The sequence below is a fragment of the Poeciliopsis prolifica genome, unplaced genomic scaffold (genome assembly GCF_027474105.1).
Source record: "Poeciliopsis prolifica strain line A6 unplaced genomic scaffold, Auburn_PproV2 SCAFFOLD332, whole genome shotgun sequence".
NCBI lineage: Eukaryota > Metazoa > Chordata > Actinopteri > Cyprinodontiformes > Poeciliidae > Poeciliopsis > Poeciliopsis prolifica.
In genome coordinates, this window is record NW_026562707.1 from 1 (window position 1) to 14473 (window position 14473).

General features: G+C 40.0%; 2 protein-coding genes and 1 pseudogene across 2 annotated transcripts; all 3 read left to right on the plus strand.

The window, feature by feature from the left end:
• The first annotated feature begins 909 nt into the window (after positions 1–909).
• Positions 910–3365, plus strand: LOC129357892 (protocadherin beta-15-like; annotated as a pseudogene).
• Positions 3366–4533: 1168 nt separating this feature from the next.
• LOC129357896 (protocadherin gamma-A12-like) lies at positions 4534–7373 on the plus strand. Its single transcript, XM_055026844.1, is given in 2 exon segments — positions 4534–5119; positions 5122–7373. Coding segments are annotated over 2 exon segments (2415 nt in total). The 5' UTR covers positions 4534–4956.
• Positions 7374–8359: 986 nt separating this feature from the next.
• LOC129357894 (protocadherin gamma-A12-like) lies at positions 8360–10871 on the plus strand. The gene has a single exon (XM_055026842.1). It carries the CDS (start codon positions 8508–8510, stop codon positions 10869–10871), a length of 2364 nt encoding a protein of 787 aa, XP_054882817.1. The 5' UTR covers positions 8360–8507.
• The last annotated feature ends 3602 nt before the right edge of the window (positions 10872–14473 follow it).

Consider the following 14473-nt stretch of genomic DNA (forward strand, 5'->3'; position numbering starts at 1 on the left):
GTTCATTTTTATTGTTTCTAGTTCATGAACTGGTTAACTGAAAACAGTATACAAAGCATTGTGAGTTGCATGCAATGTCTCCATAAAATCTGAGAAAATACTGGCCTACAGTGCAGTTTTCCAATACTTACTGGATAATTTGTTGTGTTTTACTTTGCAATATTACAGTATTTTAATGGTGCTACTTTATGAACAGAGTAAATGGAAATGTGCAATCCTGCATGAGATACATGATAATACATCTGTTTAAACTCTACAAAACAAGAACTTTCATTTGTAGTACAGTTTCCCTTTAGAAACTGGGTAATATGTTAGATTTTACTTTGTATTTTTGCAGTACTTTATTGTGACGAGTTGTATGAACAGGTTAAAAAAAACTGTAAAGTGTTTAATGAATTTTATGGTAAACATTGCTTAAAATATAAGACCTTAAAGATTTCTACACTTGCATAGTAAGGGGAGATGTAAACCCATTAAGATGCAAGTTTTCCAAGCCAAATCTTTATTGATTTGTCATGTGTATTAAAAGGAAAACTGTTTAAAGTTTACCAAAAAAAAAAGAGAGAGAGAAAAAGTCAGGTTAATGTTTTGCATTGATTACAGGCGAATAATGTTGCTCCACTGAGCTCAAGATGTCGCTATATACTAGCCTAAAATATCATCATCCCTCCTTCCTTTGTTAACTTCCCGGATTTGCGCCGTGGAGCTGCTCTACATTATTAGGCAGGATCGCTGAATTGACGCATTTCGTCATTTAATGTCATCCGGTCATATTTGAGGAACTACGACATAAACCCTTTCAGAACTAACATTTGAAAACGGGTTTAACAATGGAAATCTTTCCGTCGCTGGTTTGCGTCTCTTTTTTCTTCTGCACGTCGCGCATGGAGAACAGAGTTATTCTTTCCTGGAGGAGATGAAGCGAGGATCAGTTATTGGAAATATCGCCAAGGATCTCGGGCTGCAGACTGGAGCGCTGTCCACTAGAAGAGCCCGAATTGACACCGAAGGGAGTGATAGACGTTACTGTGACATAAACCTGAGAAACGGAGCGCTGATGGTGACAGAGAGGATTGATCGTGAAGGCCTTTGTGGCAAAAAGGCTTCATGTGTCCTAAAACAGGAGCTCGTTTTGGAGGATCCTCTGGAGCTGCATCGAATTAGCCTTCATATTCAAGATATAAATGATAACTCACCGGTATTTAAGGAAGTAAATATAGACATAGAAATTCAAGAATCGGCTGACAGGGGCTCGGTTTTTAGTCGAGGAGGCGCACGACGCGGATGTAGGACAAAATTCAGTTCAGCAGTATAGCCTAGAAAAGAACGAACATTTTATTCTGGCTGCTAATGGAAACACAGTGGAGCTTGTTTTAGATAAAGAGCTTGATAGAGAAAAACAAAAGGAAATGAATTTACTCCTTTCAGCTCTAGATGGCGGATCTCCTCAGAGATCAGGTACAGTGGTCATACATGTAACTGTACTGGATGCTAATGATAACGCCCCAGTGTTTAGCCAGGCCGTTTATAAAGCCAGTCTGCCTGAAAACTCTCCTATAGGTACTGTAGTGATAACAGTGAGCGCAACTGATGCAGATGAGGGAGTAAATGGAGATGTGACTTATGATTTTGGACATGTTACTGACGAAGTTATGAAAATATTCAGTATTGATAGTAAGAAAGGGGAAATACGTGTAATGGATACTGTAGACTATGAAGTTACAACATCATATGAAATACGCGTTAAAGCAAAAGATGGTCTAGGCTTATCATCTTATGCTCAGGTTATCATTTCTATAACTGATGTGAATGACAACGCCCCTATAGTTAGTCTGAAATCACTGACCAATCAAATACCAGAAGACACTCCATCCGGTACAGAGGTGGGGATCATTAATGTACAGGACAGAGACTCTGAGAATAATCAACAGGTTCGATGCTCCATCCAGGAAAATGTCCCTTTTAAGTTGATTCCCTCAATTAAAAACTATTATTCTCTGGTGACTACAGGACAACTGGACCGTGAATTAGTATCTGATTACAACATTACAATCATTGCCACTGATGAGGGCTCTCCACCTCTGTTCTCCTCTAAAACTATTCAGTTGTCTGTAGCTGACATCAATGACAACCCTCCTGTGTTTGAGGAACAGTCCTACAGCGCATATGTTAGTGAAAATAACAAACCTGGCTCCTCTTTATGTACTGTTTCTGCTCGAGATCCTGACTGGAGACAAAACGGTACAGTGATTTATTCTCTGTTACCTGGTGAGGTGAACGGTGCCTCGGTGGCCTCCTATCTATCTGTTAATGGAGACACAGGAGTGATCCACGCTGTGAGGTCATTTGACTATGAACAGTTCAGGAGTTTCAAAGTCCAAGTGATGGCCAGAGACAATGGTTCTCCTCCTCTCAGCAGCAACGTGACTGTCAGTGTGTTCATATCTGATGTGAATGACAACTCTCCTCAGATACTGTATCCAGCACCAGAGGGCAGCTCCTTCATGACTGAGCTGGTCCCTAAAGCTGCACATGGAGGGTCTCTGGTGTCCAAAGTGATAGCAGTGGACGCAGACTCTGGACAGAACGCCTGGCTGTCCTATCATATAGTCAAAGCCACAGATCCTGGACTTTTCAGTATTGATCTACACAGTGGAGAAATCAGGACCCAGCGGGACATTTCAGAATCTGACAGCATGAAACAGAACCTGATTGTTGCAGTGAAAGATAATGGACAGCCCTCTCTGTCTGCCACCTGTTCAATGTATTTACTGATTTCTGATAACTTGGCTGAAGTGCCAGAACTGAAGGATATTTCTTATGATGAGAAAAACTCCAAGCTGACCTCTTATCTGATCATTGCCCTGGTTTCTGTGTCTACCTTCTTTTTGACCTTCATCATCATCATCCTGGGTGTGAGGTTTTGTCTTAGAAGAAAACCCAGACTGTTGTTTGATGGAGCAGTAGCCATTCCAGGAGCTTATCTTCCTCCTAATTATGCAGACGTTGATGGAACAGGAACTTTACGCAGCACCTACAATTATGATGCCTACCTGACAACAGGATCCAGAACCAGTGACTTTAAGTTTGTATCATCTTACAATGACAACACGCTGCCTGCTGACCAGACCTTGAAGAAAAGTCCAACAGAGTTTGCCGATGTGTTCGGAGACAACATGGACTTTCCGGAGGTAAAAAATGTTTCGTTTTACCTCTGTAATGACTTCAAGTTCTTTGCCTCTTTTATAGGGTTCTCAAACGTTTTTTTGTTTTCTTTTCAGATATTCTTTCACCCAAATTTATATAACTTCCTCATCTTTTTTTTTCCTTTTCATTTTGTATTCCCTTTGTTCGTATTTGGTTAATCCCTGCCTTTTTAGTAATTCTTTTCCGCACACTTTTCTTACATCTAGTACTTATTCGTTGCACTTCTCTGACTTAACCACTTTATTATGCGTATATAATTCTATTTTCTCTTTTTTGTTGATTATGTCAAGTCATAGTTATAGTTTTTTGTTTGTTGTTTTTCTTTACACCAAACTTGTATTTTCTAAGCTATAACCAGTGTATGCTCATTTTTCACTTTTCAAAACAGAATAACTTTTCATTGGTTTTTTAAAAAATATTTGAAAAGTCGAGGTATTTTTGAGCACTTTATTTTCTTGTTCATTGCCAGTTGCTTGTTTGTGAGAATTCGTGCGACATCCTTCATATGAACCTGTCATATATTATAAACCATCGATTCATATGTTGGGGCGTGTGGCAAGATGATTCGGGAATCATTTTAAACATCTTCAGCTTGCTCGTTTGTCAGTGTTCTGTGTTTTCACATTCAAATGCGGGGTTTTTGTTGTCATAACGTGAACGCTCGCTTTCCATGATTACTGCTAAAAGCTCAAAATGAACTCAAGACATGAAGTCACTGCTCTGTATTACAACAACGGAACTTACTGGCTCACAGGTTTCCCCGCTTTCTCCAAATGAGACACCAGCTTTTTCTATGTCTCTGTCCCGGGTGCTGAAATTGACTGCCGCACCAGTCGTTTAAATCTATGAATAACCCACTTATTCAACATGCCGTAAGACATTTAAATCAAAGCTTTGCCAATGCCTTCTTATTAGATTATATAATTGGATGTTACGAACTCCAATTTATAAATAAATAAAAATAAGTTAATTATGATAAGGTTGAATGGTTGGATTTTTTTAATACTTCAAAACGTTTATCAAGTTATTGTTGTTTTCACGTTCTCCTCACACACACAAAGAAACCTGAGAGTTCATTTTGCGCTTTTAGCGTGTGTGTTGTCTTTCATGATAACCGTGGAAAGATTTGTGAGACGGAATTAGGATGTAATTCATTGAAATACGGAGCCGTCCTGCTAATGACCACTTATGATTTTTTTCTTCTCTCATTCGGTGTCTCTTTACTGAAAAAACGTGTGATCACGTTCACTTGAAAGGTGTTTGCATTTATATGTTCACAGAGTGATATAACAATTAACTACAAAAAAAAAACACATGCAATTTCAGATTATATTTAGAAAAACTGGGAACACTTCTTGCGTTATAACGACGGGAATGACGCAGTTTTAAACATTTTAGAATTTAGATGACCCTTTTGCAGTAATGACACAAAATAAAAGTCCGATTATCCTTCAATAAGTATGCATTTATTTGACTGGTTCAATATTTGAATGGCATCATTTTCTTTCCAAAATGCAGATTGCAATTATGATCACGTCTCTTGCGTTGTCATTTTTTAGCTATACTCAAGGTGTCACTAAAGACCAGCAACGCGTTTAACCCCGAATATGTTTTGCACACGATCCACCATGACGACTGGGAGGTATTTCGTCTTTTTTCTCTGAAGCTGGAGCGAAATCCAAGGAATACTGAAATCATAATCAAAAACACTTCACGACTGAAACCGTATCTGCATTATTTTAGTGTCTGATGATGGCGCGTGGACTACGTTTCCCCGGGATCTGTGGACTCCTCTTTGTCCTTTTTGTTGAACACTGCACACAGGGAGAACTGACATATTCCGTTCGAGAGGAGCTGAAGCGCGGGTCTGTCATCGCAAATGTTGCCAGGGATTTGGCCTGGAATCGCGGGGAAACGATGCTCGTAAAGTCCGCGTAGAAATGGAACGAAGCGAGAAGGAGTATATCAGAGTCGACCCGAGGACCAGAGACTTATTGGTCGCCGGAAGAATAGACAGAGAGGAGCACTGTGGACAAAAACCGACCTGTGTTCTGAAATTTGACCTGCTTTTAGAACATCCCCTGGAACTGCATAGGCTGTCCCTTCAGGTTGAGGATATAAACGATAATTCTCCAGTGTTTCAAAAAGATACAGTGAAGCTGGAGATCAGCGAGTCTGCTGACAAAGGAGCCAGGTATCGCATTAATGCAGCGCACGACGCAGATATAGGCCAGAACGCCGTTCAAAGCTACACCCTAGAACAAAACCCCCACTTTGTGTTTAGTATTCAAACAACCAGTGCTGGCAGTAAATATGGAGAGCTGGTCTTAGACAAAGAATTAGATCGTGAAGAGCAGCAAGAATTCAAATTATTGCTGACAGCTGTAGATGGTGGATCTCCGCAGAGATCAGGAACTGTAATCATACACGTTACTGTGCTCGACGCTAATGATAACGCTCCAGTGTTTACTGAGGCTGTGTACACGGCCAGTTTTCCGGAAAATGCTCCTTTGAATACCGCAGTTATCAGAGTAAGCGCAAAAGACGCAGATGAAGGTATTAACGGTGAGGTGACGTATGAGTTTGGCCGACTGTCTGATAAATCAAAGAAGTTATTTTCACTTAATGAAAAGACCGGAGAAATAATTGTTGCAGGTGAATTAGATTATGAAGAGGGATCGAAGTATGAACTGATGGTTGAAGCCAAAGATGGTTATGGCCTGTCTTCAGAAGCTAAAGTGATTATTGACATCACTGATGTGAATGACAACGTCCCATTAATATATATAAAATCCTTGTCCAACCCCATACTAGAAAATGCGTCTCCTGGTACAGAGGTGGGCATCATTAATGTACAGGACAGAGACTCTGACAATAACCGACAGGTTCGCTGCTCCATAGAGCAAAATGTTCCTTTTAAGATGATTCCTTCTATTAAAAACTATTATTCTCTGGTGACTACAGGAGAACTGGACCGTGAATTAGTATCTGATTACAACATTACAATCATTGCCACTGACGAGGGCTCTCCACCTCTGTCCTCCTCTAAAACTATTCAATTGTCTGTAGCTGACATCAATGACAACCCTCCTGTGTTTGAGGAACAGTCCTACAGCGCATATGTTAGTGAAAATAACAAACCTGGCTCCTCTTTATGTACTGTTTCTGCTCGAGATCCTGACTGGAGACAAAACGGTACAGTGATTTATTCTCTGTTACATGGTGAGGTGAACGGTGCCTCGATGTCCTCCTATCTATCTGTTAATGGAGACACAGGAGTGATCCACGCTGTGAGGTCATTTGACTATGAACAGTTCAGGAGTTTCAAAGTCCAAGTGATGGCCAGAGACAATGGTTCTCCTCCTCTCAGCAGCAACGTGACTGTCAGTGTGTTCATATCTGATGTGAATGACAACTCTCCTCAGATACTGTATCCAGCACCAGAGGGCAGCTCCTTCATGACTGAGCTGGTCCCTAAAGCTGCACATGGAGGGTCTCTGGTGTCCAAAGTGATAGCAGTGGACGCAGACTCTGGACAGAACGCCTGGCTGTCCTATCATATAGTCAAAGCCACAGATCCTGGACTTTTCACTATTGATCTGCACAGTGGAGAAATCAGGACCCAGCGGGACATTTCAGAATCTGACAGCATGAAACAGAACCTGATTGTTGCAGTGAAAGATAATGGACAGCCCTCTCTGTCTGCCACCTGTTCAATGTATTTACTCATTTCTGATAACTTGGCTGAAGTGCCAGAACTGAAAGACATTTCTTATGATGAGAAGAACTCCAAACTGACCTCTTATCTGATCATTGCCCTGGTTTCTGTGTCCACCTTCTTTCTGACCTTCATCATCATCATCCTGGGTGTGAGGTTTTGTCGCAGAAGAAAGCCCAGACTGTTGTTTGATGGAGCAGTAGCGATTCCAGGAGCTTATCTCCCTCCAAATTACTCAGATGTTGACGGAACAGGAACTTTACGCAGCACCTACAATTATGATGCCTACCTGACAACAGGATCCAGAACCAGTGACTTTAATTTTGTGTCATCTTACAATGACAACACGCTGCCTGCTGACCAGACCTTGAAGAAAAGTCCATCAGAGTTTGCTGATGTGTTTGGCAGCTGTGACATTTCTCCTGAGGTAGGCACCTGTCTGACATAGTAATACTTCTTCTGTTTTTGTCGTTGGAATTTTTCTTGCAATATCTAATTTTTTCAAGTTTGACTTCATATCGAGGTGTTTGCAGTTATCTAATGTTTTCTTTTAAGGATTTGAAATCTTCAGGCATAACAGTAAAATAAATAAAAACGCTGTTAGTATTTAGCTTCTCACACTGACAGCAATTTTGGAAGTCCAACAATAGTACTTGCTTTGCTTTTATCTTTAAATACATGTCCAATATCAGGTTTTGCTCTATCTTGCGGTCAGAAATTTTTAAGTGACTTCCATGTACTCTCTTTCATCTGATTTCTTTGTAACAGTATTACAAACATAATACCAGGATACTCATCTTTAAACAGAGTCTACTTAAGTTGTACTTAATGAGATATGATTATAAATCTGTAAATAACAAAGCAAATCTGTTATTTGGACATGTTTGTATTACCAACTAAATTAATGAAGGGATATTACTGTTTAGTTACCGTAGTTTATTTATTTGTTTGTTTGTTTAGGTTATGAACAACACACACACTAACAATGACATGACTGCATTAATGATTATTCTTATAGACACTATATAGATTACTAAGAACAAAAAGTTTTTTATTTTGGAACTTTTTAATGACGGTCAGGTTGACCATAATCCGTCAAACTCCGTGCATTTTGTCTGTCTGACTTTCCGTACACATAAACCGTACAGATTTATGTTGTATGATTTTAGCACTCATCAAACCTATAAAGTGAAAGTCAGACATTATTCGGAGTTTTTATTGCTTTAAAGAAAGGTTTCTGCAGCGTTGTTTTGCCGTTAAGAACGCTGAGAGGACGAATTATACTAAAGAAGAAATTATTTATTCGAAGGCAGACTTTTATACTGAGAACAGTGTAAAAGTGCTGTTTCTTCCTTTTTCTCAAGGTGTCACTATTTGCCTGTCTGTGAGAAGGCTCTTCTTCCCTCCCCGCGCCGTTTTAGATGTAAAGAAAGCTTCACAATTCAATCTGCGCATCCAGACAGATCGAGAAGCGCTCGAATTACTTCTGTTTTTGTGCGTTGCTGTTTCTACCACTGATTTTTTTTGTGGAATATAACCAAGGGTCCCTGTTGTGTTTTGAAAACATTTCCTATGTGCCACAATGGAGCATCGGATTGTGTGTCTCCTCTTTTTGTTCTGGATCGGAGTGAATGGAGACGTGAGCTATTCGGTGCAGGAGGAAGTGAAACGTGGATATGCCATTGGAAATGTAGCGAAGGATCTGAACCTGGACGTGGGTAAATTGTCACTACGGAATGCTCGTGTTGATGCGGCAGGGAATCGGAAGCGATATTGTGATATCAATAGAAGCACAGGGGATTTAACTGTTTCCGACAGGATTGACCGAGAGGAGCTGTGTGGAGAACGATTGTCTTGTGTAATAAAACGCGAAATCGTGCTGGAGAACCCTCTGGAATTGCATCCTTTCAGTCTGCATGTTCAAGACATTAATGATAATACACCTCAGTTTAACGAAGCGTCGTTTGCATTTGAAATTCGAGAGTCGGCAGCAAAGGGAGCTCGTTTTTTAATCGAGGAGGCGCACGACGCGGATGTAGGACAAAATTCAGTTCAGCAGTACAGACTTGAAAAAAACGAAAATTTCATTCTGGCTGCTAATGGAAACACAGTGGAGCTTGTTTTAGATAAGGAGCTTGATCGAGAAAAACAAAAGGAAATGAATTTACTCCTTTCAGCTCTAGATGGCGGATCTCCTCAGAGATCAGGTACAGTGGTCATACATGTAACTGTACTGGATGCTAATGATAACGCCCCAGTGTTTAGCCAGGCCGTTTATAAAGCCAGTCTGCCTGAAAACTCTCCTATAGGTACTGTAGTGATAACAGTGAGCGCAACTGATGCAGATGAGGGAGTGAATGGAGATGTGACTTATGATTTTGGACATGTTTCAGAAATTGTAAAGAAAGTTTTTGGCCTTGATCCTAAGACAGGAGAATTAAAACTCATTAGCGAGATAGATTTTGAATCGGTTGCAACTTATGACCTGCGCATTAAAGCGAAAGATGGCTTGGGATTGTCATCTTACACTAAAGTGACTGTACATGTCACCGATGTAAATGACAATTCACCTGTTATTTATATAAAGTCTCTAGCAAACCCAGTACCTGAAAATGTGTCTCCTGGCACAGAGGTGGGCATCATTAATGTACAGGATGTAGATTCGGATAACAGTCAAAATGTCCGCTGCTACATTCAGCAAAATGTCCCTTTTAAGTTGATTCCTTCCATTAAAAACTATTATTCTCTAGTGACAACAGGACAACTAGACCGTGAATCATTATCTGATTACAACATTACAATCATTGCAACTGATGAGGGCTCTCCACCTCTGTCCTCCTCTAAAACTATTCAGTTGTCTGTAGCTGACATCAATGACAACCCTCCTGTGTTTGAGGAACAGTCCTACAGCGCATATGTTAGTGAAAATAACAAACCTGGGTCCTCTTTATGTATTGTTTCTGCTCGAGATCCTGACTGGAGACAAAACGGTACAGTGATTTATTCTCTGTTACCTGGTGAGGTGAACGGTGCCTCGGTGTCCTCCTATCTATCTGTTAATGGAGACACAGGAGTGATCCACGCTGTGAGGTCATTTGACTATGAACAGTTCAGGAGTTTCAAAGTCCAAGTGATGGCCAGAGACAATGGTTCTCCTCCTCTCAGCAGCAACGTGACTGTCAGTGTGTTCATATCTGATGTGAATGACAACTCTCCTCAGATACTGTATCCAGCACCAGAGGGCAGCTCCTTCATGACTGAGCTGGTCCCTAAAGCTGCACATGGAGGGTCTCTGGTGTCCAAAGTGATAGCAGTGGACGCAGACTCTGGACAGAACGCCTGGCTGTCCTATCATATAGTCAAAGCCACAGATCCTGGACTTTTCAGTATTGATCTCCACAGTGGAGAAATCAGGACCCAGCGGGACATTTCAGAATCTGACAGCATGAAACAGAACCTGATTGTTGCAGTGAAAGATAATGGACAGCCCTCTCTGTCTGCCACCTGTTCAATGTATTTACTGATTTCTGATAACTTGGCTGAAGTGCCAGAACTGAAAGATATTTCTTATGAGGAGAAGAACTCCAAGCTGACCTCTTATCTGATCATTGCTCTGGTTTCTGTGTCCACCTTTTTTCTGACCTTCATCATCATCATCCTTGGTGTGAGGTTTTGTCGCAGAAGAAAACCCAGACTGTTGTTTGATGGAGCAGTAGCCATTCCAGGAGCTTATCTTCCTCCAAATTATGCAGATGTTGACGGTACAGGAACATTACGCAGCACCTACAATTATGATGCCTACCTGACAACAGGATCTAGAACCAGTGACTTTAAGTTTGTATCATCTTACAATGACAACACGCTGCCTGCTGACCAGACCTTGAAGAAAAGTCCAACAGATTTTGCTGATGTGTTTGGAGTCTGTGATGATTCCCCAGAGGTATGAATCTATAAATCTTTTTGGAATCGATCACCACTTTTTTTACTTCATGAAACTCATTTTGTATTTATTGTAAGTTATTTAGAATATTTTAATGTTTGCGAAGGTATTTCATGGTTTATACTCTATTCTTGAACTCTCCATACCATATCAGATGCATTTTATACAAGTTTACATTTGTTATTTTTATGATTGAATTTAATATTGCTTTTTGGACTTCAGTTCTGAATAATGTCTATAATTTTATTAAACTAAAGTTCTTTTGCATATTATTTTGTAGTGTCTTGTAGATTTATTGTGTAAACGTAAAATTTTAGTCTTTCATTGGAAGCCACTCAAAGGGTGTTGTATTTTGTTCTTCTCTTCTTGCTGCTGTTATGAATGAGAAGTTATATGATGCTGTATCTGTGAGAACCTTTGCGTTTCTTTTTTGCATCAGTTTTTCGTTTCTGTTTTTTAATCCCTACGACCAGAGGAAACATGCTCATCTTTAGATGATTAATTAGAAGTAAAACTATGGTGCTATTTTCTCATTTTTATTGTTGTCATATTCATGTTTTGCATAATGTTTCAGAACTTCAGCTTTCAGTCATTAGTTATAAAGAAAGATCACTGTCAAATGCTTTCTCCTCTCAAGCCAGACCTTTTCTCGTGTTTATTTTTCATTCACTTTCAAAGAAGGTTTTGAGGTATTTTCTTCTTCTATATTCATGATTTTTGACTCAAATCTTACAAATTTCTTCATATTTCTTGCTTATTTTCTACTTCTCCTCTTGCTTTTTATGAAAGGAATCACAGCTTCTGTTTCTTTCTCTATCCTTGGTCCTGAAATCCACGTCATGAAGACTTCTGAAATTGTGTGTTATAAAGTAATTTGTTTTCAGTATTATATTTACTGTTTTGTTTGGATTTATTAGCTTATTAATGTTTGTGTTCATTATACATAAGCATTTAATTTAAGTATTTCAGTGTTCATGATTCTAAGGGACCATTTTTTCATTTGGTTTCAGGAGGTGTAGTTTAAGTTGCCTTGTGACCCTTTCCTTTTGGTCATTGTCTTGAATTGTTACTGCAATATGGATAACAGGAAGCCATATTGCTGTAGTGAAGAATGGATTGCTGATAATGTGCGTCTTTTCACTCACGTCTGTTTTTTTAAAGCGTTTTTTCTCCTACCGACATGGAATCAGGTGGAGGACGTTTTAAAAAGACGTGGGTTGATAGCAGCTCAACGCGACTGCGTTCTGTCCGTCTCTAGGCAACCGTGACGTTCAGTGTCGGTCCGTAGCGTTCAGGGATCATTTGGCTCTTAATATTTTCTCTATTTTGTCCATTATTGTCAAACTTAGTGTTGATGTGTTTGTTATAGGCGTGTCTATGAGACAGTTATATATTGGTTCAATACGGGACGCACATTTAAGGGCCAAATATGGGACGTCTCCGTATTTAACGGGATGGGTGGCATTTCAATTCAGGGGTGCTAAAGCATCCCTAAAACAGAGCTAGCTACGCCACTGCTTGACATTAACAAAGAGAGACAGATGAACATTTCCCTGTTCATCAGAGAAAAGATGAACAGGGAGAGCCTGACTCAAACTACCTGGATATCAGACAACATCCGGGTCTCATTATGTGTCTCTGCTTATCTCCAGGCCCAATGAGCAACTTCATGTTTAATAAATCAATCAATCAAATTTTATTTGTATAGCACATTTCAGCAAGGCATTTCAAAGTGCTTTACATCATAAACACAAGAACACAAAGTCATGCATCATGGAATAAACAATACATTGTTACATATTACATTTCAAAAACAATTCTAAACAGGTGTGTTTTTAGTTGCGATTTAAAAGAAGTCAGGGTTTCCGCTGTTTTACAGTTGTCTGGAAGTTTGTTCCAAAGTTTTGGTGCATAGATGCCGAAAGCTGCTTCTCCTCTCCTGGTTCTGGTTCTGGGGATGCAAAGCAGTCCAGAACCAGAAGACCTGAGAGGTCTGGAAGGTTGATACAACAACAGCAGATCTTTGATATATTGTGGTGCTAAACCGTTTATTGATTTATAAACTAACAACAGTATTTTAAAATTTATTCTTTGAGCTACAGGGAGCCAGTGCAGGGACTTTAAAACTGGTGTTATGTGCTCCATCTTCCTGGTTTTAGTGAGAACGCGAGCAGCAGCGTTCTGGATCAGTTGCAGCTGTTTGATTGATTTGTTGGACAGGCCTGTGAAGACGCTGTTACAATAATCAATGCGACTAAAGATAAACGCATGAATGAGTTTCTCTAGATCTGGCTGAGACATTAGTCCTCTAATCCTGGAGATGTTCTTCAGGTGATAGAAGGCTGACTTTGTAATTCTCTTTATGTCTTTAAAAAACAAGCCCATAAAAAGCATAGCCCACAACTTAAAAAATAATAAATAAATAGATAAATAAATAAACAAGCCTAAAGTCACGTAAAATAATCGAACTTAACAGAAACTCAAAGGAGTTTTCGACTGTCCAGCAACAAAATGTGCATCTCTCTCCTCCCTCCATTGTTTACGTTTCTGTTGCTGCTGACAACTGTTGCATAGAAACGGCAGTCGCTCCTCAAGGCATATAGAGGAAATAAAATGACATTACAAAAGAAAATTGTAATGAACAGTGACTTGGATGAGTAACTTTAATCTGATTACTGCATTTGAAATAGTAACGCATTAGATTAGTCGTTACTGAAAGAAGAGGTACATTATGAGAAAGTGCCGAGGTAGCAGAGATTGTCAAAAGATTTAATTTGTAAGACTATTACGTCACAGCGCTGGGTGTATTCTTGTGCTGAGATGTCATATGTTGTGATGTCACATACTGCTTTGTTGTGCAACACGGGTATAAATAACTCCAGTTGGTAACATTCTGCTACGTTCCAAGGTAGTTCTAGAGGAGTCGGGATCGAGTTCAGTGCAAGACAGCAGCAATGGATTTACTTTGACGAGATTTGTGGTTTTTAGTCAATGGCCACACCATGCCTCCCATCGGTGAATATATTTATTAAATTCAGGAGGAGGACTAACTGGATTTTGAAATTTTGGACCTGGATAAGAGCATCAAGGAGAGGACGAGATTCCTTTTGAGATATCTGACGGAGGTTTTCTCTGATTTTGTGAAGGACGTTTCTGAGAACCTGAACTACGGATATGGCGATTTAAAAGCCATGTTTGGAAACCAGGTCTCTCAGGCCTTTGCCCGGGCAATGGAAGTGGACGAGATCATCCATGGAGACTGTGCTGAAGTACTTGACATGCTCTTCTGGAAGCATGTAATTATCTGAGGTCACGTCTCCTGTCCATGATGAAGATATCGTGTCGATCCTGAAGCTGGGTTTAGGGCTCAGTTCTTTGGTGTGAGCTGTTATCATTATCGTCCACGAACTGATGACAGTGGGGAGAAACACCAAAGAACTGAGGACGTCTTTCGAGGAGCAGAGAAAGGACACAGTCCAACTGTTTGTCAACTCGTTGCTGTGTCTTGGCATCACAGAGTCAAAGACACGCTGTTGTTTTTATTCCCTGATGGAGGTACAGAAGCGTATGATTAACAACATCTGCGCTGACATCGAGGGCCATCCGGC

Bases quoted from the DNA above. Each gene is read 5' to 3' on its own strand.
- LOC129357894 (XM_055026842.1), top strand. From the start codon at position 8,508: ATGGAGCATCGGATTGTGTGTCTCCTCTTTTTGTTCTGGATCGGAGTG.